We start from the raw sequence: 26,550 nt of genomic DNA on the forward strand, positions 1-26,550 counted from the left end.
CTCCATCCTTTTATCTATCTATCTATCTATAAACCTATGAGACAAGGTCTAAGTTGCTGAGGCTGGCCTTGAACTTGCCATCCCTGACCTCAAACTTATAATCCTCTTGCCTCAATCTTCCAAGCAGCTGGGCTTACAGACATAGGCCATGACCTCTGGCACTATTTGTGTGCGTGTGTGTGTGTGTGTGTGTGTGTGTGTGTGTGTGTGTTGCTGGGGATCAAACCTGGGGTCTCATTCTACCTCTAGGCTATACCCCCGGCTCTTGTGTTTCTTTTTTGTGTACATATAGCCAACTCACTACAGAACAGTGGGCCAGGGCAGGGCTGGGTTTTCTTAATTCCTTCACCAAACAAGGGAGGACATTCTGGGTGTGGCAGTTTTTTTTTTTTTTTTTTTAAATGCCTGCCATGGAGCGTTAAGGGTCTATGTATCCTTCCCTTAAATCTGGGCTCTGGGATAGACTGGCTAATAGAACATTGTACAAGTGACACTGTGCCATTCTCTGGGCCCAGGCCTTAAGGAACTGGCACCTTCTATTTTCCATCTTTTAGGATGCTCACTCTGGAACCCAGTCACCATTTACAAGGAAGCCCGGCTTTAGGAAGAGTCTACATGAAAGTGTTTTGGCCAAAGGCCAGCATCCATAGCCAGACACGCGAATGATGATATAACCCCCAGATGTCAGGTTACCCCCCAGACTTCCAGTTTTCCAAGTAAGGCTCCATACATAATTGAACAGAAATAAACCATCCCCATGTATCCTGTTAGGATTCCTAACCCATATCTGGGTAAAGTGGTACACGCCTATAATACCAGCAACTCAGGAGTCTGAGGCAGAATTACAAGTTTGAGGCCAGCCTCAGCAACTTATCAAGACTCTGTTCCAAAATAAAACATAAAAAAGGACTGGGGGGCTGGGGATATAGCTCAGTTGGTAAAGTGTTTGCCTTGCATGCCCAAGGTCCTGGGTTCAATCCCTAATACCACACACACACACACACACACAAAGAAGCTTTGGGTCTGGGGCTGGGGCTGAGCTGTAGAGCGCTTGCCTGCAATGTGTGAGGCACTGGGTTCGATCCTCGGCACCATGTAAAAATTAACAAATAAAATAAAGCCATTCTGTCCTTCTACAACTAAAAAAATTAAAAAATAAAAATAAAAAAGGACTGAGAATGTAGCTCAGTGGTAAAGTACCTCTGGGTTCAATACCCAGTACCAAAACAAAAAGAATTCCTGACTCATCAACTTCAGGGGCATAATAAAATGGTTGTTTTATGTCAGTAGGTATTATTATTTTTTAACAATAGATAACTGAGCTGGAGATGTGGCTCAAGTGGTGGCGCGCTCGACTGGCAAGCACAGGGCATTGGGTTCGATCCTCAGCACCATGTTAAAAAAATAAAGATTAAAAAAAAAAAAACAATAGATAACTGGAACAGTGGAGTAGAAAAAATAAGCCTAGAACTTGGCATTATATGTCCTGGCAGCCCTTTCACTTCCTACAAGTGTGTACCAGGAACATTATTTTACCAGCCTGAGTTTCAATCCTCCTACCTATAAAATGGACTTAATGATGGCTTACTTGTATGGTTATAGTGTGAGATGCCATCCAAAGCTTTTGGATGTGTGTCCATAGCTGTGTAGCAAGTTATTTAAAAAACTCAGAGGCCTAAAACAAAAATTATTCTCTCAACAATTTCTGTGCAACAGAAAGTCAAGAGCAACAGTCACCAAAAAAGTTACATAGGAGGAATACATTTACTATTTTACAGGACAGTAAGGTAATGATAGTTCACAACAATGTATTACATATTTTATAAAGACAGAGAAAAGAGCTGGGTGTGGTAGTGCATGCCTGTAATCCCAGAGACTTGGGAAGCTGAGGTAGGAGGATTGCAAATTCAATCAGCCTCAGCAATTTAGCAAGACCCTCAGCAACTTAGACTTTAACTCAAAACAAAAAAATAGAAAGGTGGAGGCTAGATTTGATTAGTGCATGCTATGTGCATGTTTTGAAATATTACATTAAACCTCATTATTATGTACAATTTGTGCATATTAATAAAATATATATATATATATATTTTTTTTTTTTAGCAAGCATCTTTTTTTTTTAATATTTATTTTTTAGTTCTTGGCAGACACAACATCTTTGTTGCTATGTGGTGTTGAGGATCGAACCCGGGCCGCACGCTTGCCAGGCTAGCGCGCTACCACTTGAGCCACATCCCCAGCCCCAATAAAATATTTAAAAATAAATAATAAAAGAAATAATAAATGTAGCTCAGTGGTAAATTGCCCCTGGGTTCAATCCTCAGTACCCACCTCCTGCAAAAAGACAACTGTATAAGAGGATAGAAATACTAATAACCCTGATTTGATCACTACTATATATATATATATATATATATATATATATATATATATATATACACACACACACAACACACACATATATATATATATATATATTCTGATGGCTTGAGTTTGAATTCCAGATTTATCACTTAACAGACTGAGTCTGAGCAAGTTAGTTCATGTTGATATATATATATATACATACACACACACACACACACACACACACATATATATATATGTATATATATATATATATATCATATTTTCACAAATGTACAACTATATGTCATTAAAATAAAGAAATTTGGGAGCAGCTAAAGTTGGTGGCTCTGGCTCAGCATCTCTAGCTAGTTGTGGTCAGGACTGCAGAAATCTAAGACTTGACTGGGCCTGTAGGATCAGCTTCCAAGGTAGCAGTTGCATGCCTGGCCAATTGGTGCTGGAGAGCTGGTATTGACTGTTGGCTGGAGAACTCAGTTCCTTGACATGAGGATCTCACCAAAGCAACTCTTATGTCTCCTTGTAACATAGAGCTGGCTTCTCCCAGAGGAAGAGATCCAAGAGATCAAGGCAGAAGTCACACTACCTTTTATGGTGGAACTCAGAAGTTACACACCATCCTCTTTGCCATATCCCATTGATTACATGGATGAGCCCTGTTGGTTGTGGGAAGGGACCATACAACAGGATGAATGCCAAAAAGGAACTTTTTTTCCTTTCTTTTTTAGTACTAAGGATTGAACCCAGGAGCACTCTCCCACTGAGCCACATCCCCAGCCCCCCTTTTTTTTTTTTTTGTATTTTATTTAGAGACAGAGTCTCATGAGTTGCTTAGCACCTTGCTTTTTACTGAGGTTGGCTTTCAACTCATGACCCTCCTGCCTCAACTTCCTGAGCTGCTGGGATTACAGGTGTGGGCCACAACATCCAGTCTAGCCCTTTCAAATTTTTATTTTGAGACAGGGCCTTGCTAAATTGCAAGATCCTTGAACTTGCAATCCTCCTACTTCAGCCTCCCAAGCCATTGAGATTACAGGTTTGCACCACTGCACCCATCTCCAGGAGAGAACTTTCCTTAAAATCTCTTTGGGAGGCTGGCTACTATACACACAGACATAATTAATCCTTCAATATTCCCATCAAGTAGATATTTGTAGTAGACTCATCTTGAAGAGGAAGAAAACAGAGGTATAGTAACATGAACTAACTTGCTCAGACTCATAGTCTGTTAAGTGATAAATCTGGAATTCAAATTCAGGCCATCAGACTCCACAACTGAGGTCTAAGCTACTGTCTGATCCATTGTGAGACTGAAAGAATACTGTGGCCTGAAAGAATACTTCCACTTTGGGAAGAAGAACAGAAAGTACATACAAGGTGGTGGGCAATGACTCTAAAAATAAATTGGGGAGAGAAGGGACCTCAGTGTCCAGGGGGGTGATGGGGCAAACCACGTGGGGCCAGGGAGCACTAAACTGGGAGATGGGAAGGGATGGGCTCCTTAGGAGAATGCCTATAGGTGGGGATTGGAAATTCCCCTCTCCTCTACTTCCAGCAAAGGAGCTCTTGATTTCAAATCTCCTCTTCAACAGAAACAGGTGACTCTCCATCTGATCTGTACCACAGAATGAATACTTTGCTCAGGAGCCAGGCACTGGTCTGGGCATGGCAGACATGGTAATGCACTGGCAAGATGAAGCCCTTGTTTACCTAGGACTATCAGGGGAGACAGACAAGTTACTGGCAAATTCTACCCAGTGATGATGCAGTGACGGGAAAGTGCAGAGGGTCTTGGAGTGCAGAGGAAGACACGTGACCAGTTAAGAATAGGCTTTTTGCACTTGGCAAGGTCAGGCAAGAGTAAAACACGTTGGGGGAAAACTTCCAATCAGAGGGAACAGCTGTGCAGAGCTCAGAGGAGAGCAAACCAGAATGCTAACACTGAGGTGCTTTCCCATATTGCGAGGCTAAGCTGACGTGGATGCGGTGGAAGGAGGAGAGCCCAGGGATCCAAGATCAGAGCAGAGAAGGAGAAGCTAATGAAGCTCTAAAGGGGTTCCTGATAGGTGCACAGAAAAGTTTCTGGATGGGTCTCAACTCAAGCTGTGCTCCTCCTCCCCCAACTAAAGTGTGGGGGGGGCAGTCAGGTGCCCTCTCTGTTTATCTTCCTGACTTTCTGCCCTATGGAGGAGGATTTGGCTCTGCTGGTATGAATGTGTTCATTCTTCTCGGATGCACCTTCAGGGAAGGGCAGGGGTTGGAAAAGACACATGGAGGGTTGATGCCCAACATGGGCCTCCAGTTCTAAGAATTAACAGAAGACCCATCCCAGCCTGCAGGAGGAGCTTCCTAAGAAAGATTCGGATGGTCACGTAGTACACTCCCCACATCCCACTCTTCTTGTGGGCAAAGGTGGGATGGAAGAAGTAAAAAAATTCTACCTGTATAAGAAAGAAATAAATAGGAAGAAGAGAAAGAATCGAAAGGTTTCTAATTCCCTGGATTTTTTTCAATATTTTTTTAGTTGTAGTTGGACACAATACCTTTGTTTTATATTATTTATTTATTTTTATGTGGTGCTGAGGATTGAACCAAGGGCCTCGCACGCACTAGGCAAATGCTCTATGACTGACTCATAACCCCAGCTCCACTGGATTTTTTTTTTTTTTTTTTTTTGAGGGAGAGATTGAACCCAGGGTCAGTCTACTGCTGAACTCCATTCCCAGCCCTTTTTATTTTATTTTGAGCCAGGTTCTCTTTAAGTTGCTCAATCTGACCTTGAACTTGTGATTATCCTGCCTCAGTCTCCCTAGTAGCTGGAATTTCAGGGGTGTACCACTCCTGTCCAGCTTCCTGGATTTTTTTCCAAGCCAAAGACAGACTGGGGTTGAACCTTTCTCTCTGGTTTCCTGCAGAGGCAAGATAAAGAACCTAGGCCATAAGTCCAAGCTACAGTGCCCCCCATCCTCAGCCTCTTCTCCATCTGTGATGTTGTGATATAATAAGAAATGTATATTTGTCTCTGTCCCAGTTCCTGCCTCAGAGCTCTTAAAACCCTCAAAATTTCCTGAGTGATAGTGGTGCCAGGAACATCTGTTGTTATTTGTGATAAGCCCCTTTAACCATACCTGAATTCATGCTAGTCAAGAGACTCTGAAGACGGGGTCTGTTGCCAGAGGGTTGGAACTTCCAGCCAGACTCCCCAACCTTTGGAGAGGAGAGAGTGGCTAGAAACTGAATTTGCAAATGACTGGGAATTTAATCAATCATGTTTTTCCAGTGGAACCTTCATATGAATCCTACACAGTGAATTTAGAGAGCTTTGGGGTTGGTGAACACATGGAGGTAAAGGAGGATGTTGGGCCCAGAGAAGGCATGGAAGTTCCCCCTCCCCCACATCTTATCCTATTATGTTTTTCATTTGGCTGTTCAGCGCCATTCTTTGTAATATCATTTATTTGTTTTATATATTTAAATTTTTTTCTTTCATTGAGATAGGGTTCACTATGTTACCCAGGATTATCTTGAACTTGTGGCCTCAAATAATCCTCTTGCCTCAGCCTGCTGAGTGGCTGGGACTACAGTTGTGTACCACCATGCCTAACTCATAATATCTCTTACATGAGCCATTCTAATAGATAATTAAACCTAAGGTGGGGGTTGTGAGAACCCTGGTTGATAACTGGGCAATAGGAAGTACAGAGGCTCAGACTTTCAACTGGCATCTGAAGTGGGGGCAGTTTAGAGGATCGGGTCCTTAAGTGGTTAAGTCTATACTAACTCTGGTAGTTAGTGCTGAAATTAAATTAAATTATGGGACATCCAATTAGTATCTCCAAAGAATTGGAAAATTGCTTGGCATGGGGGGAAATTGCACCCATCATTTTGGTCAGCAGTGGTGTGTGTCAGAGATAAGAGTATAGAAAGACTTTTTTTTGTGTGTGTGTGTGCTGGGGATGGAACTTACAGCCTTACATATGCTAAGCAGGTTGTCTAACCCTGAGCTATTATACTCCCGACATTTTTTTTTCCAGCTTTTAGCTTTTCATAAACAAAGTCTTGACAGGCCAGCCTTTCTCTCCTGAACCAAAGGGAAGAGCCCTTTCATCTCTTCACTTTGTTCCAGTTTCCCCACCTTACATCTCAGGCTGATTCTGCTGTACCACTATTAAGACTTTTCCTCAGAGCCCCCAGGCAGGTCCTAGCCCCTTTCCACATTCTGCAAGCCTTCTGGAATGAAGGCCTGATGGTAGGGATCTGTCCTGTCTGCTTATTTCCCAGGACCCCAAAAGAAGAAGTTTGGTGAAAGTTTGCTAGGGGATGCATTGATGCCTAGTCTGGTTTCTCCCTCTCTGTCTGCATCTGCCTTCATACATCTCCATGTCTCCTACCTTCATGTATTCATTCAACTCCCAGAATACCTCTAAGGCCTCCAGATCTGCAAAAACACTGGATTCACAGAAAATTCAGGTTTCACAAAGTCTTCCCTGAAGAAGCTCATGGAACCACTGTGTTTCCCACCAAGAACCTGGACATTGTGTCCAAGAGCCTTGGAATGCCTTACCAACATCCAACTTGTCAGGACTCAGCTCAAATTCTAACTTTTTCCTTCAGAGCTTCATACAATCCAGTAAGAATGTTGACTCATTTCTCTGCATTCCTAAGGTCCTCTCAATTCTTCCTTTTATGGGACCGACTGCATTCATTCATTCATTCATAATACACACTGAAAACCTCTACTTTTGGCAATTCTGATATTATGTACTAATTTGTGAGCCCACTGCATGGTGTGAAAGCTGAACTGAGACTCCTACATTAAAGCTGTCACAAGTTGGTTGCAATTTCTGGTTTCTGGAAGAAGCAGATAAAATTTCTCTCTGGAGAAAAACATGTCAAGTTTAGGCCATTGGGATTCCTACAGATTAAGATCAATAATATATAATTTCACAGTTGTGAGTCACTAGATACACAAGTAAACAATCCACCATTTGTGAAAGTCCAGAAGAAACAACAGCCATAAGTTTAGATCTGTAAGGATATAAAAACTGGAATATTAAACAACAACAACAACTATGGGCTGGGGTTGTGGCTCAGTATAGTAGAGCACTTGACTAGCATGTGTGAGGCATTGGATTCAATTCTCAGCACCGCATATAAATAAATAAAAAATAAAGGTCCATTGACAACTAAAAAATTTTTTTAAAAAACTATGTATGAAATATTTAAGGAAAATTTGGAGTAAAAAATTAAAAAGTGATAGGAAATTATAAACACTCACCACAGAGATTTAAGAACCCAAATATCTTTGGTTTGGGCTGGGGATGTGGCTCAAGCGGTAGCGTGCTTGCCTGGCATGTGTGTGGCGCAGGTTTGATCCTCAGCACCACATACAAAGAAGTGTCCGCCGAAAACTGAAAAAAAAAAAAAAAAGTTAAAAAAAATGAACCCAAATATCTTTGGTTAGAAAAATATAATATGAAGTTAAAAACTCTTAAATAAGACACAAGAAGTGTGTAATAAAAGAAAAAATCAGTAAATTAGATTCCACTCTTCCACTCAAATGTAATTTTTTATTCCAAGGACAATATTTATTTAAAAAAAAATGGGTGGATAGCTGGGCATGGGGGTGCACACCTGGGCATGGGGGTGCACACCTGGGGGGGTGCAACTTGTGAAGCTGGGAAGGAAGATCTCAAATTCAAAGCCTGCATGGACAACTTAATGACACCCTGTCTCAAAATAAAAAAAAAATTTTTTTGTAGTTCAGTGAAGGGCATCTTGTGTTCAATCCCTAGTACCACCTTCCCTGTTCCCCCAACACACACAAAAGAAAAGAATTAAGGAAAGGCTGAAAAGAGTAGGAAAAAAGTATTTTCAAAATACATATTCAATAAAGGACTTATATCTAGGATATAGAAATAGCTTATAATTCAAGAGTAAGAAAAATAAGTGACTCTGGAGCCTGAAGCAGAAGAATTGCAAGTTTAAGGCCAGCCTCAGCAACTTAGTAAGACCTTGTTTTAAAAAATGTGTGTGAGAGGGCAGGTAAAGAACCTTGAGTTCTGGGCTGAGGTTGTAGCCCAGTGGTAGAGTTCTTGCCTTGCATGCATGAGACCCTGGGTTGGATCCTCAGCACCACATAAAAATAAATAAATAAAAATAAAGATATTAAAAAAAAAAAAAAGAACCTTGAGCTCTGTCCTTAGATTTTAAAAAGGAGGGGGGTGGGTGGGTGGGTGACAAAAACAGGCAAAAGAATACAACAGACACTTCACCTCCAAAAAGATATATGGATGTGGCGCATGCCCGTAATCCCAGGGGTTCAGACAGGAGGATTGCCAGTTCAAAGCCGGCCTCAGCATTAAGCAACTCAGTGACATCCTGTCTCTAAATAAAATACAAAATAAAGCTGGTGATGTGGCTCAGTGGTTGAGTGGCCCTGAGTTCAATCCCTGGTACCAAAAAAAAAAAAAAAGAACAAAGGTGTAGAATAACTGGAACTCTCATACTCCACTGTTAAGACTTTGAAATAATACAACCACTTTGGAAAACAATGTGTCAGTTTCTAAAAAGAAAATGAAACATCTACTATTTTATTTTTTTTTAATATTTATTTTTTAGTTGTACCCAATACCTTTATTTTGTTTATTTATGTGGATTGAACCCAGGGCTTTGCACATGCCAGGCAAGCACTCTACCGCTGAGCCACAACCCCAGCCCCAAACGTCTGCTATATTATTCAGACATTCAACTTTAGATATTTACCCAAGGTCAATGACAACATATATGCACACAGAGTCCTGAACAGGAGTGTTCATAGCAGCTTTATTTGTAATAGCAAAAATCTGAAATGACCCAGGAGAATAGATAAATAAAACTACTCACTAAAAAGGAATGAACACTGATGATATATATAACACCATGGATGAATCTCAAGATTAATTCTGCTGAATAAAAGAAGGCAAACAAAAAAGTGTGCATACGGTATGATTCTATTTATATAAAATTCTAGGAAACATGCTGGGTGCATTGGCACATGCCTATAATCCCAGCAACTCAAGAGGATTGCAAATTGAAGGCCAGTCTCAGCAGCTTAGCAAGATCCTGTCTCAAAATAAAAAAAATAAAAAGGACTTGAGTGCAGCTCAATAATACAGGATCTTTGGGTTTAATTTTCAGTACTGAAAAATTAAAAATTACTAATTAATTAATTAATTCTAGGAAATGCAAACTGAAGGAGATGGAAACTTACAACCTCTCGGGGTAGTGGGGGGAAGGAAACTGAGGACTCTGACCTTTTGCAATTTCCCTTATCCACCACTGTCTCCTACCCACCCTCCTGTCATGTATGTGGGGAGATGTGTGCGGTATGTGGCACAGTGGTTGAGTGAATAAATATCTAAAGTTGAATGTCTAGATAATATAGTAGATGTTAGATATTTAGATATTTAAAGTTAAATATATAAAGTTGAAAAAAATATCTAAAGTTGAATGTCTGGATATATAGTAGATTTTTTTTTTGTACCAGGGATTGAACTCAGGGGCACTCAACCACTGTGCCACATCACATGACAGACATCTCCTCACACACCTTACCCACAACTATCCCCCTAACGCCCTCCTGTCATGTGTATGGGGAGCTTTTATCCTTTAGGAGCCCAGGCCAAAGAGACAGCAGGAAAGGATAATGGGAAGAGCACAGAAGGAACTTGCACCAGGGCCTTGATAAGTTGCTGAGGCTGGGTTTGAAATCACTGTTCTCCTGCCTCAGCTTACTGCTAAACCAGCTAGCCCTATACAATAGGCCCCAGGGATCTACAATTGTTTCCCTACCTGCACTCTTGCCCCGCCCTAAATGAGCCTGCCCAAAGTAACTCCTCCCTTGATCTGGCCCTGATAAACCCTACAAAATCCAGATCTTTGTTGGAGCCCACCACCATTTTTCCCTTGAAAATGTGCCCCTCTATTGCTTTATAAAGCAAGCATCTCTGTCTGTTGAGGTCTGCTCTGTTTTCTTTTTTCTCTCTGTATTCTCTTTTGTATGCTTTCACAAACTAGACAAAATACAGATCGGTGAGCCAGGCCTGGTGGCATGTGCCTGCAATCCCAGCTACTCAAGAAGCTGAGGCAAGAGAATCTCAAATTTAAGGACAGCTGAAGCAACTTAGTGAGATCCTGTCTCAAAATAAAAAGAGCTGGTGTCATAGTTCTGAGATAAAATGCTTGCCAATGATATATGAGACCATGGGTTCCATCCTCAGTACTGAAAACAACAACGGCAAAAAAGAAAAAATAAAAAAAGTAAAAGATAAAAGAAAAGACTTTATGATGGTTACAATGACACTAGGCAATACGAATTTTCCAGTTCTATTATCATCTCATGGGACCACCATTGTGTTCTTCATTGACTGAAACATCATTATGCGGTACATGACTGTATTTGAAGAGATACTGCCTGAGAATTTTCCAAATCTGATGAAAGGTGTGAATTCATAATACAGAAAATACAACATAGCAAAATAAATAGAAGTTGGTATCTAGATATAATGTAAAAGTACAAGGGCTGGGGATGTGGCTCAATCGGTAGTGTGCTCGCCTGGTATGCGTAGGGTGCTGGGTTCAATCCTCCACACCACATAAAAAAATAAAATAAAAAAGTTGTATCCACCAAAAACTGAAAAATAAATATTAAAAAATTTTCTCTCTCTCTCTCTTTAAAAAAACAGTACAAAACAGGAACGATACTCTGTGTGTGTGTGTGTGTGTGTGTGTGTGTGTGTGTGCGTGTGTTAGTTACTGGGGATTAAACCTAGGGGTGTTCTACCACTGAGCTATATCCTTAGCCCTTTTTATTTTATTTTATTTTTTATTAAAAAAAAATTTAGCTGGGCATAGTGGCACACACCTATAATCCCAGCAACTCAGGAAGCTGAGGCAGGAGAATCGATTCTCCTGACTCAGCTTCCTGAGTTCAAACCCAGCCTCAGCAACTTATCAAGGACCTAAGCAATTCTGCGAGACCTTGTCTCTAGTAAATATTAAAAAAGGGGCTTGGGAGCTGGGGATGTGGCTCAAGCGGTAGCACGCTTGCCTGGCATGCGTGTGGCCCGGGTTCGATCCTCAGCACCACATACAAAGATGTTGTGTCCGCCGAAAACTAAAAAATAAATGTTAAAAAAAGGGAAGGGGAGGGGAGTGGGGGGTGGGGATCTGTCTAAGAGGTTAAGTACCCTGAGCTCAATCCTTTGTACCAAAAATAATAATAATTGTAGATGGACACAATACATTTATTTATTTTTATGTTGTGCTGAAGATTGAACCCAGTGCCTCACTCATGCTAGGAAAGGTCTCTACCACTAAACTACAACCCCAGCCCCCACCAATGATATCTTGAAAAGCAGGAAATAATGACAGATCATCTACAAAGATCATCAGACCTGATTAGACTCAGCAGACTTCTTTATAACCAATATGCATTGTGTGTAGTATATGTCTACACTCACAGGCACTTAAAACAAAGATTGCCAGGTGAGGTGGCTCTTACCTGTAATCCTAGCAACTCAGGAGGCTGAGACAGGAAAACCAGCCTTAGCAATTTAGTGAGACTCTTAGTAACTTAGAACTTGTCTCAAAAAAAAAAAAAAAAAAAAAAAGGTGTGTGGGGGGAGCTGAGGAGATAGCTTGGTGTTAAGGCACTCCTGAGTTCAACCAGCAGTACTCTCCCCCCCCAAAAAAAAAAAAAAAAAAAAAAAGGGTGAATAAGACCAGACCAGCCCCTACCATAACTCACAATACATTAATGTTGGCAAAAATAGAAAGAACAATTACAGTGTGCTGAGCTGGTCTGGTTGGAGGGCAAAAGAATTGGCAAGAAAACAATATATACAAAACGGCATTACAAAGATTTTCCCATTGATGCTGTAATATCCCATGTATGTGCCAATATGAGAAGGGCTTTTCCCTCTGAGACTCAGGGGACAGCAAGTGCTATGTTCATACATCCTTCCTTGGGACAGGAGGCAAGCCAGATGTCCTAAGATTGGCAGCTTCCTCTTTTGGACCCCTGAGGTAAACAGAGTGAGACAAGGTTCCAGATAGTATTGCTGTGGCCACAGGCCTGGTGGCAGGGTACAGAGCCCTGGAGTGGGCAGAGGCTACAATGGGGTTAGGGGTGCGTAGATGTATTTTTCAGGAAGAGTCAGTAATAAGAAAGGAGTCCCTGAGGCCTGGAGTGCTGCCCAGTTTCAACAGCAGCTTCGATTCTAGACTGTCTAGGACTGAGGCTGATTTTGGATCAACATCAACATCCCTGTGCCCTGGCTCCATTCCAAAGCACCCTGAACTGGCCTGGCTTCCCCTGACCTGTTAAAGCTTCTCAGGGATCTCTCTCCTGTTATAGGGCAGTGCCAATGTGCTGTGTAGCCTACATTCCCAGCTCCGGGCAGGGTATATCTAGCAGTTGCTTACTCATTTAAGGGGTGGGTCCTGGTTGAGAGAGGTCAAGGATTTGAGGGGAGAGGGCATAAGGGACAGGTCCCAGGGGAAAATGTTCTAGAAAGGATAGAAAGTTCTTTGGAGAAGGCTGGGTAGACAGTGTGAGGAAAGGCAGGCAAAGGGAGATTTCTCATGGTCTGGGGGCTGACCTGGCTGCAGAAGGGAGGGGCCCCCAATCACCCTGGCCACTCTCGCCTGGTGCCAGCAGGAATCTATCCCGGGCCTGCTGCCAGGACCCGCCCTCCGCTGCCTCGGATCCCGCCCTTTTCAGGATTTAGTGCTGGCAACCTGGGCGGCTCCGCTGCAGTCGCTTCCGCCTTCGCCAGGTGAGGGTCCACACCAAACAGGGGAGTCTCCGCGTGGGGCGCTTGGGGTGTGTCCGCGGGGTACTGGGCCTCCCCTCCAATCCCCAGGTCCTTCCTGCTTAGTGTTTCCCCCAGTCTCGGGTTCTGCGCTTCTACCTTCTCACCTTCTGTTCACTGCTGGGTCTTTCGTCCTGAGCGGTCTCCTTCCCCACCCCTGACCCCTGCTCGCGCCCAATTTCTAGCCCATATCTTCCTTAAAACTAAAGTGGGGGTAGAGGGGTCCGGCTGAGGGTGAGTTTGTGTGCAGGCAGCCAGAGCACCTAGAGCTTTATTTAACAAAGGCTGGTGGAGCTGCCTCTAAGTCACATTAGCCTGGGTGACGTAGGTGTGCGGCAGTGTTCTGTACTTGGTGGGTGTGCAAGGACTGTGCACCTGGCAGCCTAGGTGGCTCTGTGGGCAGTAGGGGAGCTTAGCACCTACCTGAACTTAGTCGCCCAGCACAAAGGCCTGACTTGATTTCAAATGTTGCCGTCTTGGTGTCTGAGTTCATGATCTTGGGCATTGCAGAGGTGAGGAAGCAGTATGCCTGCATAAATCAGGTATTTAAGGACACTGTGACTTGATGTTGTGTGTGTTTATGTAGTCCTAGGTGTTTCAGACATGTGGGGGGTGTATCTGGGTGTCTTCCATGTGTGGGGGCAGTGAATTGCTGTGTGTCAAATTCATTTATGTGAGAGGGTATGTAGCCCTAAATCTGGGTACAACATACTGGAACATCTCGGAGTTGAGAGACACCTGAAGTATGATTTGCAACATATCTGTCAGTCTCAGGACATGTGTCCATAGCAGTATACTGCCTGCACATGTGTATGTACCTACGTCTTTGAGGTATGGTGTGATTCACATATCTGGGCATCTCTAGAGTGTGGGTAGTAGGCAAAAGTGTCTCATGTATGAGGAGGAGAGTCTCAGGTGTATATGTGTGACTGTCGAGTAGTGTAGCTCACTTCTAAAGCAGCAGTGTGTTTGAGTATCCTAGGGGTACAGGCACAGTATGGCATAATATCTTTTGGGTGAGGGCAGTGGCATACCTGGACTCAGCTATAGTGTAGGCAGTGTTTTGAAATCTTAGGTGTAAGAGGGCAATTTTCTCAGTAGTTGAGAGTGTAAAGTACCGTGAGCTTTTCAGATGGGGAACATCCTATCTGGGGTTTGTGTGTGTAAGTGGCAGGGTTCCTGGAATTCTCTGATGTGCTTCTTCCTCTGTACTTGTTTCTGATGTGTTAATGGTGGCACTAGAGACCTAGTCTCTAGTCTCAGTGTCTAAGTTTCCTACCCTAGGCTCTATCTGAAAGAGTATCATCATCCATAGGGGTCCTTCTCCAGACATGCTTCCTGAGGCCGGTTCCCTGTGGCTACTGCGGCTGCTCCGGGATATCCAGCTGGCCCAGTTTTATCGGCCCATCCTTGAGGAGCTTAATGTCACTCGGCCAGAGCATTTTGACTTTGTAAAGCCTGAGGACCTGGATGGCATTGGCATGGGCCGGCCTGGTAAGGAACCTTTGTTCTGGGGTCCTGGTTACTCCTTCCCTGGCCTATCAATTGCCACTCCCCCACACCCTAGGCCTTTTCTTGTCTATAATACTCTATGTACCCTGCTTCACCCTGGGGTCAGCCTTCTGATTCTGGCTTCCTACAGCCCAGCGCAGACTGGCTGAAGCTCTGAAGAGACACCGTTTGGGAGTCAAGTCTAAGAACTGGGTTTACAAGGTATGTGATGGTGATGGTGGTATTTGAGGGCCTTAAACGGCCAGCTTAGGCCAGGGAATGGGTTGGCTGAGTGGCAGGAAGGTTTATGCAGGGTTCTGTAACCCTGACCTCCCACTCCTGTTTCAGATTCTTGGGAGTTTTGCCCCTGAGCAGAAAGAGACCATCCGACCCTCAGATAGCCTTACATGCCTCTCTGAGCCAGAAGGGAGACTCAAGTGTCTGATCCCAGAGGATGCTGTATGCAGAAGGGAGCTGCTGGGCTCAGGCTGCTTTGGCGTGGTATATCGAGGGCTGTGGACACTGCCCAGTGGCCAGAGTGTGAGTGTTTGGGAGCTTACTTCATCCAGAATAACTGGGCCAGCTGTCCCCCATCCCTATCTTCTTTTTTTTTTTTTTTTTTTTGGCTGGGGGGGGAGGTTATTGGGAATTGAACCCAGGGGTGCTTTACCACTGAGCTACATTCCCAGTCCTTTTTAATTTTGAGACAGAGTAAGTTGCTAGGCTGCCCTCAAACTTGTGATCCTCTTGCCTCAGCTTCCGAGTCGCTGGGATTACAAGTGTGCCATGGCCTTGGGCCCTCCCTCCACTCCCCCTCCATACTCCTTTGATCTTTATGCCCTCTTGGCTCTGGCCTTGGCATAGTCATTACCTCTGCTACATGATGATGCCTCCCCCCACCTCCAGATCCCAGTGGCTGTCAAGTCCCTCCGGGTAGGTCCGGAAGGTCCCATGGGCACAGAGCTGGGAGACTTCCTGCGAGAAGTATCTGTCATGATGAAATTGGAGCACCCACATGTGCTGCGTTTGCATGGCCTTGTACTGGGTCAGCCTCTGCAGATGGTGAGCCGATCCAGACGCTGGTTCTCTGAACAGCCTTGGGAATGATGTGTGACAGGAGAGGCCAGTGGAGCCAGACCATGGCTCACACTGTGCTGTGTTCCTGCAGGTGATGGAGCTGGCACCATTGGGCTCCCTGCACGCGCGCCTGACTGAGCCGGCCCCAACACCCCCGCTGCCAGTGCCCCTGCTGTGTCTCTTTCTGCGGCAGTTAGCTGGGGCCATGGCGTACTTGGGAGCCCGTGGACTGGTGCACCGGGACCTTGCTACACGCAACCTGCTGCTGGCCTCACCACGCACTATCAAGGTGGCAGACTTCGGGCTGGTGCGGCCGCTGGGCGGGGCCCGGGGCCGCTACGTCATGGGCGGGCCCCGCCCTATCCCTTATGCCTGGTGAGGGCAACGCATGTGGGTGGTCAGACTGGAGCCTGGGAGGCAGATCTGAAGATCTGCAGGCCTAGGGCAGTCAGAGGGATAGTGGGGTCTGGGAGGGCAAGGAAATGATGATGGGAGCATCCAGGGGGTAGGTGCATCAAGGGGATGGGTGCCCAGCGAGAGGCAAACTCCCAGGTATACATGTTCAGCCCCCATCAACTTCCACTTCCGCAGGTGTGCCCCAGAGAGCCTGCGTCAGGGAGCCTTCTCATCAGCCTCTGATGTGTGGATGTTTGGAGTGACCTTGTGGGAGATGTTCTCTGGGGGTGAGGAACCCTGGGCTGGGGTTCCACCATACCTCATCCTGCAGCGGCTGGAGAAGGACCGAGCTCGGCTTCCAAGGCCTCCCCTGTGCTCCAGGGCCCTCTACTCCCTGGCCTTACGCTGCTGGGCCCCTCACCCTGCGGACCGGCCTAGCTTTTCCTGCCTGGAAGGGTTGCTGCAAGAGGTGGGGACCTGCAACTCCCCAGATCCAGTCTCTTTCCTTCATTCTCTCTCCCAGGATTTCATACATTAGACAAATATCACCTAGCCAGGTGGCTGTGGTGCATACCTCTAATCCCAGAGACCCGGGAGGTTGAGACAGGAGGAACACAAGAGTTAAGAGAACAATATGGACAATTTAGCCAGACCCAGTCTCAAAGTTAAAAATTTTAAAAGACTGGGAGTATAGCTTGGTGGTAAAGCATTTGCCTAATATGCATGAGGTCCTGGGGTCAATCTCTAGCAAGGTGGGTTTAAAAAAAACTAACATATCCGCAGGTCTAAGTAGGGCTGTGAGACCTAGCTATAAACAAAACAGATTCAGAGCCCCGGAGGTGGGTGGGGGAGGGGCGGGTGGAGGAGTGGCTACTCAGATGCAGGCTGAAGGGCTGGAGTCCTGGTCTGAGCCAGAGAAGGGGGACTGAGGAGAGCAAGCGGCAGGTCATTCCCCACCCCACCCCCACCCTCTCCATGGGCGTTTTACAAGCAAAGGAACAGAGGTTCCACGTGGGAGGGGAAAAGGAAGTAATGAGGCCACAGAGGTGAGCATTTCCTAGGGCATGTTAAGGACCACTGCTACTACAAAGAGCCCTTGATCTATGTGAGATACTGTATTTAAGGATATTTTACAGGTATCCTTATGCCTGTTCAGTATTTTAGTTCTCTCAATAATACTATGAGGTAATTATTTTCATCTCCATTTATGAGATGGGGCAGTTGAGGCAATGACAATTTAGAAGTTGCCTGAAGTTACACAAGAAGCAGAGGAGTTGGGATCAGCTCTAATCAAAGTGACTTCTGAGCTTTTCCCTAAATCACCACATTCTACTATTAAAGGGGTTTAGTCTTCACTCTGAGGGCATTTGGGAGTTGTGGAAGGGTGTTGAACAGGGAAATCACAAGTCAACAATATTTCACTTTAGCCTGGTCCAGGAATAACTTAGAAGGATGACACTGACAACGAATGTGAAACAGAAGTGAGATGAAGAGGTCAGGGTGAGGGTCGAAGCAGTAGGACTGGAGAGGAGTGGAAATTTTGCAGAGGTGCCTTAGGAGGCCAATCTGATGGGCCTGGATGTAGGATAAAAGTGGTGAACAGGATGGCCGTCCCCTTGGTCCCCCTAGGCAGAGACAGGGCTTTCCTTTGTTTCTTTCTGAACCCTGGGCTGGGTCTAATTTGGCATGGAATCCAGATTGGCCTCCCCCACTGGATTACACCTGAGAGGTAGGGATAATCCCACTGGATCCCAGCACAGAGGACACACCTGGTATGGGTATGAATGGTAGCTATATAAACAGAGAGAGGTCTATTTTCTGCACTGCTCCCATATTACCCTTTTGACTCAGGCCAAAAGCCCAGCTGTTTCCTTCTGTCTTCACAGGCCTGGCCTTCTGAAGGACGCTGCGTGAGGAGTGTCACAGAGCCAGGAGCCCTGCGGATGGAGCCCGGTGACCCCATTACCATCATTGAGGGCAGGTGACAGCCTAGCACTCCCCAGGGACCCCCAGGGGAGGCACCCACTCCCAGCCTTCTTGACTCTTGGTCCCCTCTCTGCTTCTTTCTGACTCCTTGAACCCTGGTCTTCTGTGTCTTCTCCCTTCCCCACTGGGCCCTAAGCTCCAGTGCAGTCCCAGTCTCCCTGCTGGAGCCCCAGCTGACCCATAGAGAACCTTTTGTGTTGGTGAAAAAAAGGCTTCCCTTCGTCCAGGCAGAAAAAGCCACAAGGCATAGTGAGCTGAATGTGCCCAAGCCCAGCTGCCACTTTTCCCCTTGCTTACATCCCCTTCACCAGCTTCTCTTCCCACACAGCCCAGATTCCACAACCTGGAAGGGACAGAATGGACGCACCTTTAAAGTGGGCAGTTTCCCAGCCTCAGCAGTGACGCTGGCAGAATTGGGAGGCTCTCCAGCCACCCGCCCAGTCCACAGAGGCTCTCCAGCCCGAGGAGAGCAACACAGGGGAAGCATAGATGGGTAAGGAGCTGAAAGGCTGGGGATAGAACTGGACTAGGCTGGACTAGGGGAATGGGCTATGTACAGCAACTTCTCTGAATGGGAAACTTAGGAATAAGACTAGGACAAACTGGAGAGAAGCTGTACTTGTCTCCCAGGAGGAGTTTCCACCCTAGGTCTCAGCATGCCTGGGAGCACCAGTTTCTTTGGGAGGTGACATTGATATATGTATGTGGAGGAGGTATGGAGGATGAACTGGATTATTCTCTGACAGGGACAGAGAGAAGGCAAAGCCTCGGGATCTACCTCCAGCATGGGGCCAGAGAAGGAAGGCTCCCTTGCAGAGGATGAAAGGTGGGTATGCAGGATTCATGCCTTTGCATATATGATTTCTTCCTTCAAATTCTGCCAGTGGTAATCCTAGCTATACTTGATTTTTTTTTTTTTCTACTAAAGATTAAACCCAGGGGCACTTGACCACTGAGCTACATCCCCGTCCCTTTTTATTTTTTATTTTGACAAGGTCTTGTGCAATTGCTTAGGGCCTTGCCAAGTTGCTGAGGCTGGCCTGGAACTTGCAATCCTCCTGCCTCAGCCTCTAGAGTTGCTGGGATTACAGGCATATGCCATAGTGGCCAGCTTCAATTGAAGATCTTTTTTTTTTTTTTTAAATATTTTTTTTTTTAGACATTGATGGGCCTTTGTTTTGTTCATTTACTTACATGGGGTGCTGAGAATCACACTCAGTACCTCACACATGCTAGGCAAGTGTTCTACCACTGAGCCACCACCCCAGCTCCGATAATTGAAGATCTTAAGAGATCTGAAGTCCTCCTTCCTTCCCCACTGGACAGTGTGTTACCACTTTGACCTTTTGAGTTCTCTGCTCTTTGGCCCCTCAGCTGCCTAGGTCTTGATGCCCACTTACATATGTCTTTTATCATCTTACCTATATACATGGTCAAGTCCAACCAGCTCAAAACAAAGACAGAAAGCAGGAAGAAGGTGGGACCTAGCACCTGAGCCTCCTCTCAAGTTTCTTTCTCAACTGTGCAGGTATTTCCAAGAGTCTGGAGTCAGTTCTGTCCTTGGGCCCTCGCCCTACAGGGGGTGGTTCAAGCCCCCCTGAACTTCGACATGCCAGAGCTGTGCCTCAAGGACCCCCAGGCCTGCCTCCACGCCTGCCTTTTACCTCCAACTCTTCTCAGCCCAGCCAGCCCCCTAGGGAACGGCCTCCTTGGCCCAAAAGAGAACCCCCACACAATCACCGCATTGGAGTGCCTGGAGCCAGTAAAGCCACTGTCTCCTCTGGAGGCCTCTTGCTTGACCCTGAGTGGCAGAGGAAGATTACAGAGGTGAGGTCTCATTGAAATGGGCCTGGTGTCCAGAAAGGCCTAGAGAATAGGGCAGGAACTTGAGCGAGGCTTTTGTCCCCACAGATGGAGCTGAACGTGCATGGAGTCACTCACCAGGAGTGCCAAGCAGCACTAAAAGCCACTGGGGGAGATGTTGTTTCTGCCATCCGGAACCTCAAGGTAAAGCCAGACCCTTCTCCCAGGCTCCCTCTTCTCCTGCCCTCCTATCTGTCATTCAGCTACCCTCCCTGTTGATCCTCAGGTAGACCAGCTCTTCCACCTGAGTAGCCGGTCTAGAACGGACTGTTGGCGCATCCTGGAGCACTACCAGTGGGACCTCTCTGCTGCCAGTCGTTATGTCCTGGCCCGGTCCTGAGCTCTACTGTCTCAGCCATGGACACCAGCACAGAATGCCTGGGCCCCTCAGGGCCTGCCATGTAAGATTAAGCAGAACCAGAATAAGGTCTTGACAGGAGCAGACTTTCCCACCTTGGGAGATCCCACTTGCTATAGGCGGATACAGGAAATGCCCAGGGGAGCACAGAGTTGGTCGCTGACAAATGTTTCCTCCGTACCCTGCTCCTTGGCCTCTGAGGGCCTAAGTTCCCTTGGCTGGTTCAAGAAGGATCAAGTCCACCACACTCCCAAAGAAGAGGAGGACTTAGAAGGAAAAGAACTGGAACATGTCTTATCCAAAGGATGCCTCTCATCACTACAGAAAGTGATCAAGGGGTCACACTGGACCATGGGAATAGCCATCCTGAAGTGTTATTAGCTACCTCATTGGACTCTGTGGGGCCAAGATGGTGGAAGCAGCCATATTGACTTGGGGCATATGGTTCAAACAGCCCTCCCCATTATGGGTGATGAAAATTGCCCTCCTGGACTTAAGGATATTTGATCCTTGTAGAATAGACTAGGAGATAGTTCCCTTTGTTTTTTCCCACATCAACTCTTTCTTCTACCCTCCCCCATTACATACATCTTCAAATGTTCAAAAAGTTACAAAGTTTATATGAATACAACATACAAAGGTGCAGCCTCCTTCCTAGGCAAGGGAAGGAAGGGGTGGGGGTTAAATAAGGCACAGGAAGCTGCAGCAAGCACCAGCTATGGGCAGGGCCCGAGGGAGAAAGGAAGTTGGCACTGGAGCCCAGCCTCTACAGCTGTTGGCGGGGAACTAGGAATCCCCTCAAAATGCCAGTTCAGCCTAATGCTGAATTGGCCAAGCTGATACAGGGGAAGAGTGGTATATCTGCCATCTTTGGTGCTACTTGCCCTTCCCCTGCCAGCCCTGTTGTAAAATCTAAGCCATGGGTTCCAAAGGCCACTTCTGGTACAGAGACCCTGGAAGAAGTTGGGAAGGAGTGGGTAGGGACAATCTGAAAGCCAATAATGCCTGTGTGCCAAGGGACTGCTGGGAGACAGTGGTAGGAGACAGCAGGGTAGGGCTCTCATACACACCCTTCTGCAGAGCCACAGGTGAAGGAGGCCAGGGGAGAGGGTAAGGATAGGGCATCATGCCCCCAGCCACTCAGGCACCCGTGTCTGTTCCCTGCAGTGTACGTGGAAGAAAGGGGCTGCCTCTGAGGAGGGGCCAGGCCAGGGCAGGGGACCATCTTGAATTCTTGTTGAGGCGATGGTCTCCTCACCCAGAGGCAGCCTCTAACTGGTGATGGCAGAAGGCCCAGCACCTCCTCGCTTCTCGAAGAACATGTAGTCCTGAGGAAAGGCCACCGTCAACAGGAGATCTGGCTGAGCCAGTCTGGCTCAGTCATCACAACCCAGGTCTGGACCCACAACCCTCCATAATATTTGTCTCTAACCTCCTAGAAAGGCGAGGAAGTGCCCAAAGCTTCACATAACAGCAAATGAGAGGCAGAAGGGGCAGAGATAGCCAACTCACAATGAGGAATGTGGCTCCCAGCAGCACAGCCTTCACCTTCACGTCCAGATCCAGTGGAAACTGTAGGCCAAAGTCATCTGCATCTGTGAGGGCTTCTCGGAGCAGCCCTCCCCACTGCTTGCTGATGCGGCCCACGCTGCGGGATTCATCCCTAGTCTTCACCTGTTGGGAGGGAGAAAGACCCAACTGGGGAGGATGCAGCCAATCTCAGTTGCCTCAAATCTCACTCCCACAGTTGCCAATGTATGTATTGTACAGGCTCTACACTTTGTGAATCTTCCTAAGAGCTTTGGGTTTCTATAGAAGCTGGGGGAACTGAGGTACCCTGGGTCACGCTACAAATACATAGGGAAAATCAGGATTTAGACTCACATCTGTTGTTCTCTAGAGATCACACCTGGACATCAGTGGTAGGAGGAAATAGAAGCACAAAATCCACTTAGTGTTTAACTAATTGCTAGATTTGCTTTGATTACCAGTGTCCCAAAAGCCCACAGTACAGTCTGTACCCTGCACAAAGTAGCCTGGCTGAGATGGCAAAGAAGGATGACAAAATCTTGGTGTACTTTACTAGTCAAGCAAGCTCCTAGAAAGCTATGTCTGCCCAAAGGTGATTTTAATCTGCAAAGTAGGGCTGTGCCTTGTCCAGGATTGAATTTGAGCTTAATCTACAGAGATCCAAGCCTATGGATCTCTGGGTCCATGATTTCCATAGACTTCTTTGATCCCAGAAGAAACAATCTTGACAAATGGGTGGTAATTCATAGTGACTTCCTGGTCCTTTTTATGCTTAGTCTCCAGTGACTAGAACTGGAGTGATTTCCTTTTATATCCTGTCCATCCCCTTCCTTTCTATCCTACAGTTCTGGAATACTTCCTGCAGCCCAGTCTCAGGCTGGGCAAGGTCTGTCCCAGCTGGTCAAACAGTCTCAAAGTCAAACAGCTTCAAGTATAGACCATTTATAATGGCGTAAAAGGGACACTGGACCTATAAGAACCTCACACTTTACACATTCCCATACAGAGATCACACAACAGTCTCCTTCTAAATTGGTTCCCATCACAGAACCTCCCTATGACTATCAAGGTGATTCACTTTTTAAAAGTTACCTTAGGAGGTAAAGCACCTCATCAGAAGCATTGGAAAGTCTATGGGATGATACCTGTTATTTTATTCTTATCCGCACAGAAAATTATCCCCTAAAGAACTCAGGGGACTGTGGAATGTTCTTGTCTTCTAGAAACCAAGATGTTTTCCCAGGCCTCCTGAAATTCTCACCACTTGAATTTTCCAGGCTTCAGGTTGGTGATAGGCACAGAGAAAAGGCAAAACCTAGACTTCATGTCAGATGGGTCATTTGGACTTCAAGGTCAGCAGGGCAAGCTGGGATACTAAATCAAGGCTTGCTCCAGAGAATAGGATCACAGACTCATGCATGCCAACCACATGGGCCAAGTCTATGACAGACTTAATAATCATCCTTCACCCTAAATCCAGGCTGGCTTTGGATCCCCCTCCACACATGTACACAAAATATAGGGTTGTAATTAACAATCAGATTTGCTCTTGAGGATGAAATCCTTTTTGCTGTGCTTTTATATTAAGACCCCAGGGCTATCCCATTTCTGAATGGAGGAAAATTGGAAGTGTACAGTAGGAGCAACAATAGATTTGGACTGATGAAGTCAAGGGCTTGGTCTTAGTCAAGCCATCTTGCCTCATGGAAGCTGCCATCTTGGTTTATGAAGTTCCCAGGAATCTCCCCTTATTTCTTTTTTTTTTTTTTTTAAAGAGAGAGTGAGAGAGGAGGGAGAGAGAGAGAGAGAGAGAGAGAGAGAGAGAGAGAGAGAGAGAGAGAGTTTTTTTTTTTTAATATTTATTTTTTAGTTCTCGGGGGACACAACATCTTTGTTGGTATGTGGTGCTGAGGATCGAACCCGGGCCGCACGCATGCCAGGTGAGCGTGCTACCGCTTGAGCCACATCCCCAGCCCTCCCCTTATTTCTAATACCTCAAAGTTGGTGTCTGTGCCACAGCCACAGGTCCAGCAAGGCCCCACCACTCGCAGGACTGTCTGGCGATCAGCATCCTGGATGGAGAACTTAGGGAGGAAGGGATGCCAGGTCTGTAGCACGTGACCAATAGTGGTGCCGGGAGGAGCCTGTACTTCCATCTGGAATGGAAGGCAGTTAGAATCATTGCCGAGCCCAGGACCCTGGCTTAAGCCCTCATTGGTCTCAGCTCTACCTTCAGACTACTACTTAGTCCCCTCACTAAAGTTCCCATCCACAGCATTCACCACCCTGTGCTATCAAGGCCGGCCCCCAACTGGAGCCTCTCCCAGGTCTCATCCCTCACCGCCCACCTCCTGGAGGCCGCAGGGGCAGCAGCTGCAGCCACAGTGGAGCGGGCGGAGCAGGCGCAGCACCTCACGGTCCCCAGGGTCTGCCAGGCGGACACGCAGTGGCCGGCGGGCGCCACAGCACAGACGGGCGCAGCAGTTGCTCTCCTCCGCCGCCTGACCCAGGGGCTGCCCAGCTCCCGAGCGCAGTTCATACCGGTTACAGGTCTCCCAGCCTAGGAAAGCTGTCAAAGGTAACAAGCTGAGGTTTATGCACATCACCGGTCCAGGAACCTACCATCCCTGCCATGGTAACATGCTCAACTGACTCGGATTTCTACTTACTTTCCACTCGCTCAGCCTTCTGATGAATCAAGATCTGATCAATCTGGAAAGAGTAGGGCTAGCGTTGACATCAAACGGCTGGCCTAAATGCCCAGTTCTTCTTCCGTCACTCTCCCTTCCACTTACCTGCACCAAGAATTCAAGGCCAGAAGGAACCCCTGGCAGTGGCAAGAAAGGGGCAGGAGACCCTGGGGCCACCGGGCCAGACGAAGGGAAGAGAGCGAAGCCTGGGGCAGGGGCAGGTACTTGTGCAGGCACTGGCACCTGGGCAGGCACTGGCACCTGGGCAGGCACTGGCGCCTGCCCGGGTCCAGGATGCAGCGCCAGCTCCGGGTACCCAGCGCTCGCAGGGTAGGGAGGTGGGGGTGAAGGGGCATAGCCTTTTGGGGGCAAGTAGCCTGTGGAAGACAGGGGTAGATTAGAAAACACCCTGAGCACCCCTGCCCTTTCTTAGCCCGAGGGCCGCGAGGCTCCGCGGAAAATGTGGTAGGAAGAGGCGGGGAAAGATGGGGTAGGGGAGCAGGGCGGTGGCTACCCGGGAGGGCCCGCACAGCCAGTCTGAGCACATTCCTAGAGGATGTGTTCGACACCCGGTGCCCAAGTCTGTGGGGGGGATAACGGAGACCCCCACCTCGCGCCCACTTACCTGACATGGGAAAGGGTCGGTTTTCGCAGGATGGAGGTGTCGGGGCGGCTTAGTTCTGGAAGTGGAGGCAAGCTCGGAGACAGCCAGACAGACACAGAGACAGACACAAAGACGGACAGGCAAACGCAGAGAGGCAGCTGCGCCCGGCGCCGGCCCAGGGTCTCTTGGGCGGCGCCTATGACTCGGGGAGAAACCGAAAGTGTCAGCGGGAGGGGCGGGGTACCTGGGACCCTGGATTCCCTCAGGGGCCCCAGAACCGCCCCCTCCCTTTGTTCGCCCATTCTCCAAGAAGATTGCTCTGGGCAGACGGCAGGACAAATGGACCTGCAGTCAAACCAACAGACCTCGAGGGAGGCCTCCCTGATCCCTCTATGTCCCCGCTCACCTGAAGCCCCCAGAATAACGCGGGGACCGCGCACTCGGCAGCTCACAGGCGCTAGAGAAGGCGGGCCCAAGGCGTGACCCCGCCCCTCGGTCGTCCAGGCCCCACCCCTCACACCCCGGGCGGCGAGTCTGCGCAGAATGAAGGCCGCCTCTCCTGCCGGGCCGCAGACCTTGCACTTGGCACTCCTTGGCATCAACGCTGTGTCCTCCTCTTCCGCTCCGAATGCAGATGCCTGGAGAAGAGGCCGCCTAGTGAGGGCGGCCGGTTAAGGCCCAATCCTGAGACCCCCGCCAGGTCCTATAGCGCTGAATGCTCAATGCCCCTTGGTGGGAAGCGAAGGCGGCTGACGCTGGCGCTCTAGACCCTGGTTTCCTCTTCCCAAGGGCGGTTCGGGCCTCGCTGACGCAGCGGAACACCCTCACATACACTCTCCGGCTTCCAGGACTAGTTCCTGGCTCTGTTTCTACCTCCCTAGGGCGACCTCGCTGTCTTTTCTCCCTGACGCATTGGTGACCCCCACAGGCACTTTGCATGTACGTCCTGCACTCCAGCCACGCGGATGACAGGCAGCCAAACAGTGTCCATAAAGAGTGTGCGTGAGGTGAGGCTCAGGGTTATGGAGGAGAAAGCTTAGCCAGAAAAGGCTTCCCCTAAGAGGAGTTTCTTAGTCTGGGTCCTAAGCTGAGGGAGGTATTTGAAGTTGGTTCTTTTTTTTTTTTTTTTTTTTTTTTGTACCAGGGATTGAACTCAGGGGCACTTAACCACTAAACCACATCCCCAGCCCTATTTTGAATTTTATTTAGAGACAAGGTCTCACTGAGTTGCTTAGCACCTCGCTTTTGCTGAGGCTGATTTTGAACTCAAGATCCTCCTGCCTCTGCCTCCCAAACTGCTGGGATTACAGGCATGCTCCACCACACCCGGCT

General features: G+C 47.3%; 2 protein-coding genes across 3 annotated transcripts; one reads left to right on the forward strand and one right to left on the reverse strand.

Moving 5' to 3' along the window:
* Positions 1-13,088: 13,088 nt before the first annotated feature.
* On the forward strand, positions 13,089-20,946 carry Tnk1 (tyrosine kinase non receptor 1). Its single transcript, XM_005332787.4, has 13 exons — positions 13,089-13,187; positions 14,539-14,717; positions 14,866-14,936; positions 15,063-15,254; positions 15,621-15,776; positions 15,883-16,166; positions 16,383-16,656; positions 18,074-18,168; positions 18,502-18,666; positions 18,920-18,999; positions 19,702-20,000; positions 20,085-20,180; positions 20,263-20,946. Exons 2-13 carry the CDS (start codon positions 14,555-14,557, stop codon positions 20,374-20,376), a joined length of 1,989 nt encoding a protein of 662 aa, XP_005332844.1. The 5' UTR covers positions 13,089-13,187; positions 14,539-14,554; the 3' UTR covers positions 20,377-20,946.
* A 47-nt stretch (positions 20,947-20,993) lies between these two features.
* On the reverse strand, positions 20,994-25,381 carry Plscr3 (phospholipid scramblase 3). 2 transcript variants are annotated; one of them, XM_040269353.2, is made up of 7 exons: positions 25,240-25,381; positions 24,720-24,991; positions 24,594-24,636; positions 24,273-24,493; positions 23,919-24,080; positions 21,907-22,068; positions 20,994-21,722 (listed from the first exon to the last, which is right to left on the reverse strand). In XM_040269353.2, the coding sequence occupies exons 1-7, from the start codon at positions 25,244-25,246 to the stop codon at positions 21,666-21,668; spliced, it is 924 nt and encodes a 307-aa protein (XP_040125287.1). In that variant the 5' UTR covers positions 25,247-25,381; the 3' UTR covers positions 20,994-21,665. The 2 variants fall into 2 exon arrangements, with proteins under 2 accessions (XP_040125287.1, XP_040125284.1); XM_040269350.2 differs by having other exon boundaries at positions 21,907-22,092.
* Between the last annotated feature and the right edge of the window lie 1,169 nt (positions 25,382-26,550).

The sequence above is a fragment of the Ictidomys tridecemlineatus genome, chromosome 3, assembly GCF_052094955.1.
Source record: "Ictidomys tridecemlineatus isolate mIctTri1 chromosome 3, mIctTri1.hap1, whole genome shotgun sequence".
Classification (NCBI taxonomy): Eukaryota; Metazoa; Chordata; class Mammalia; order Rodentia; family Sciuridae; genus Ictidomys; species Ictidomys tridecemlineatus.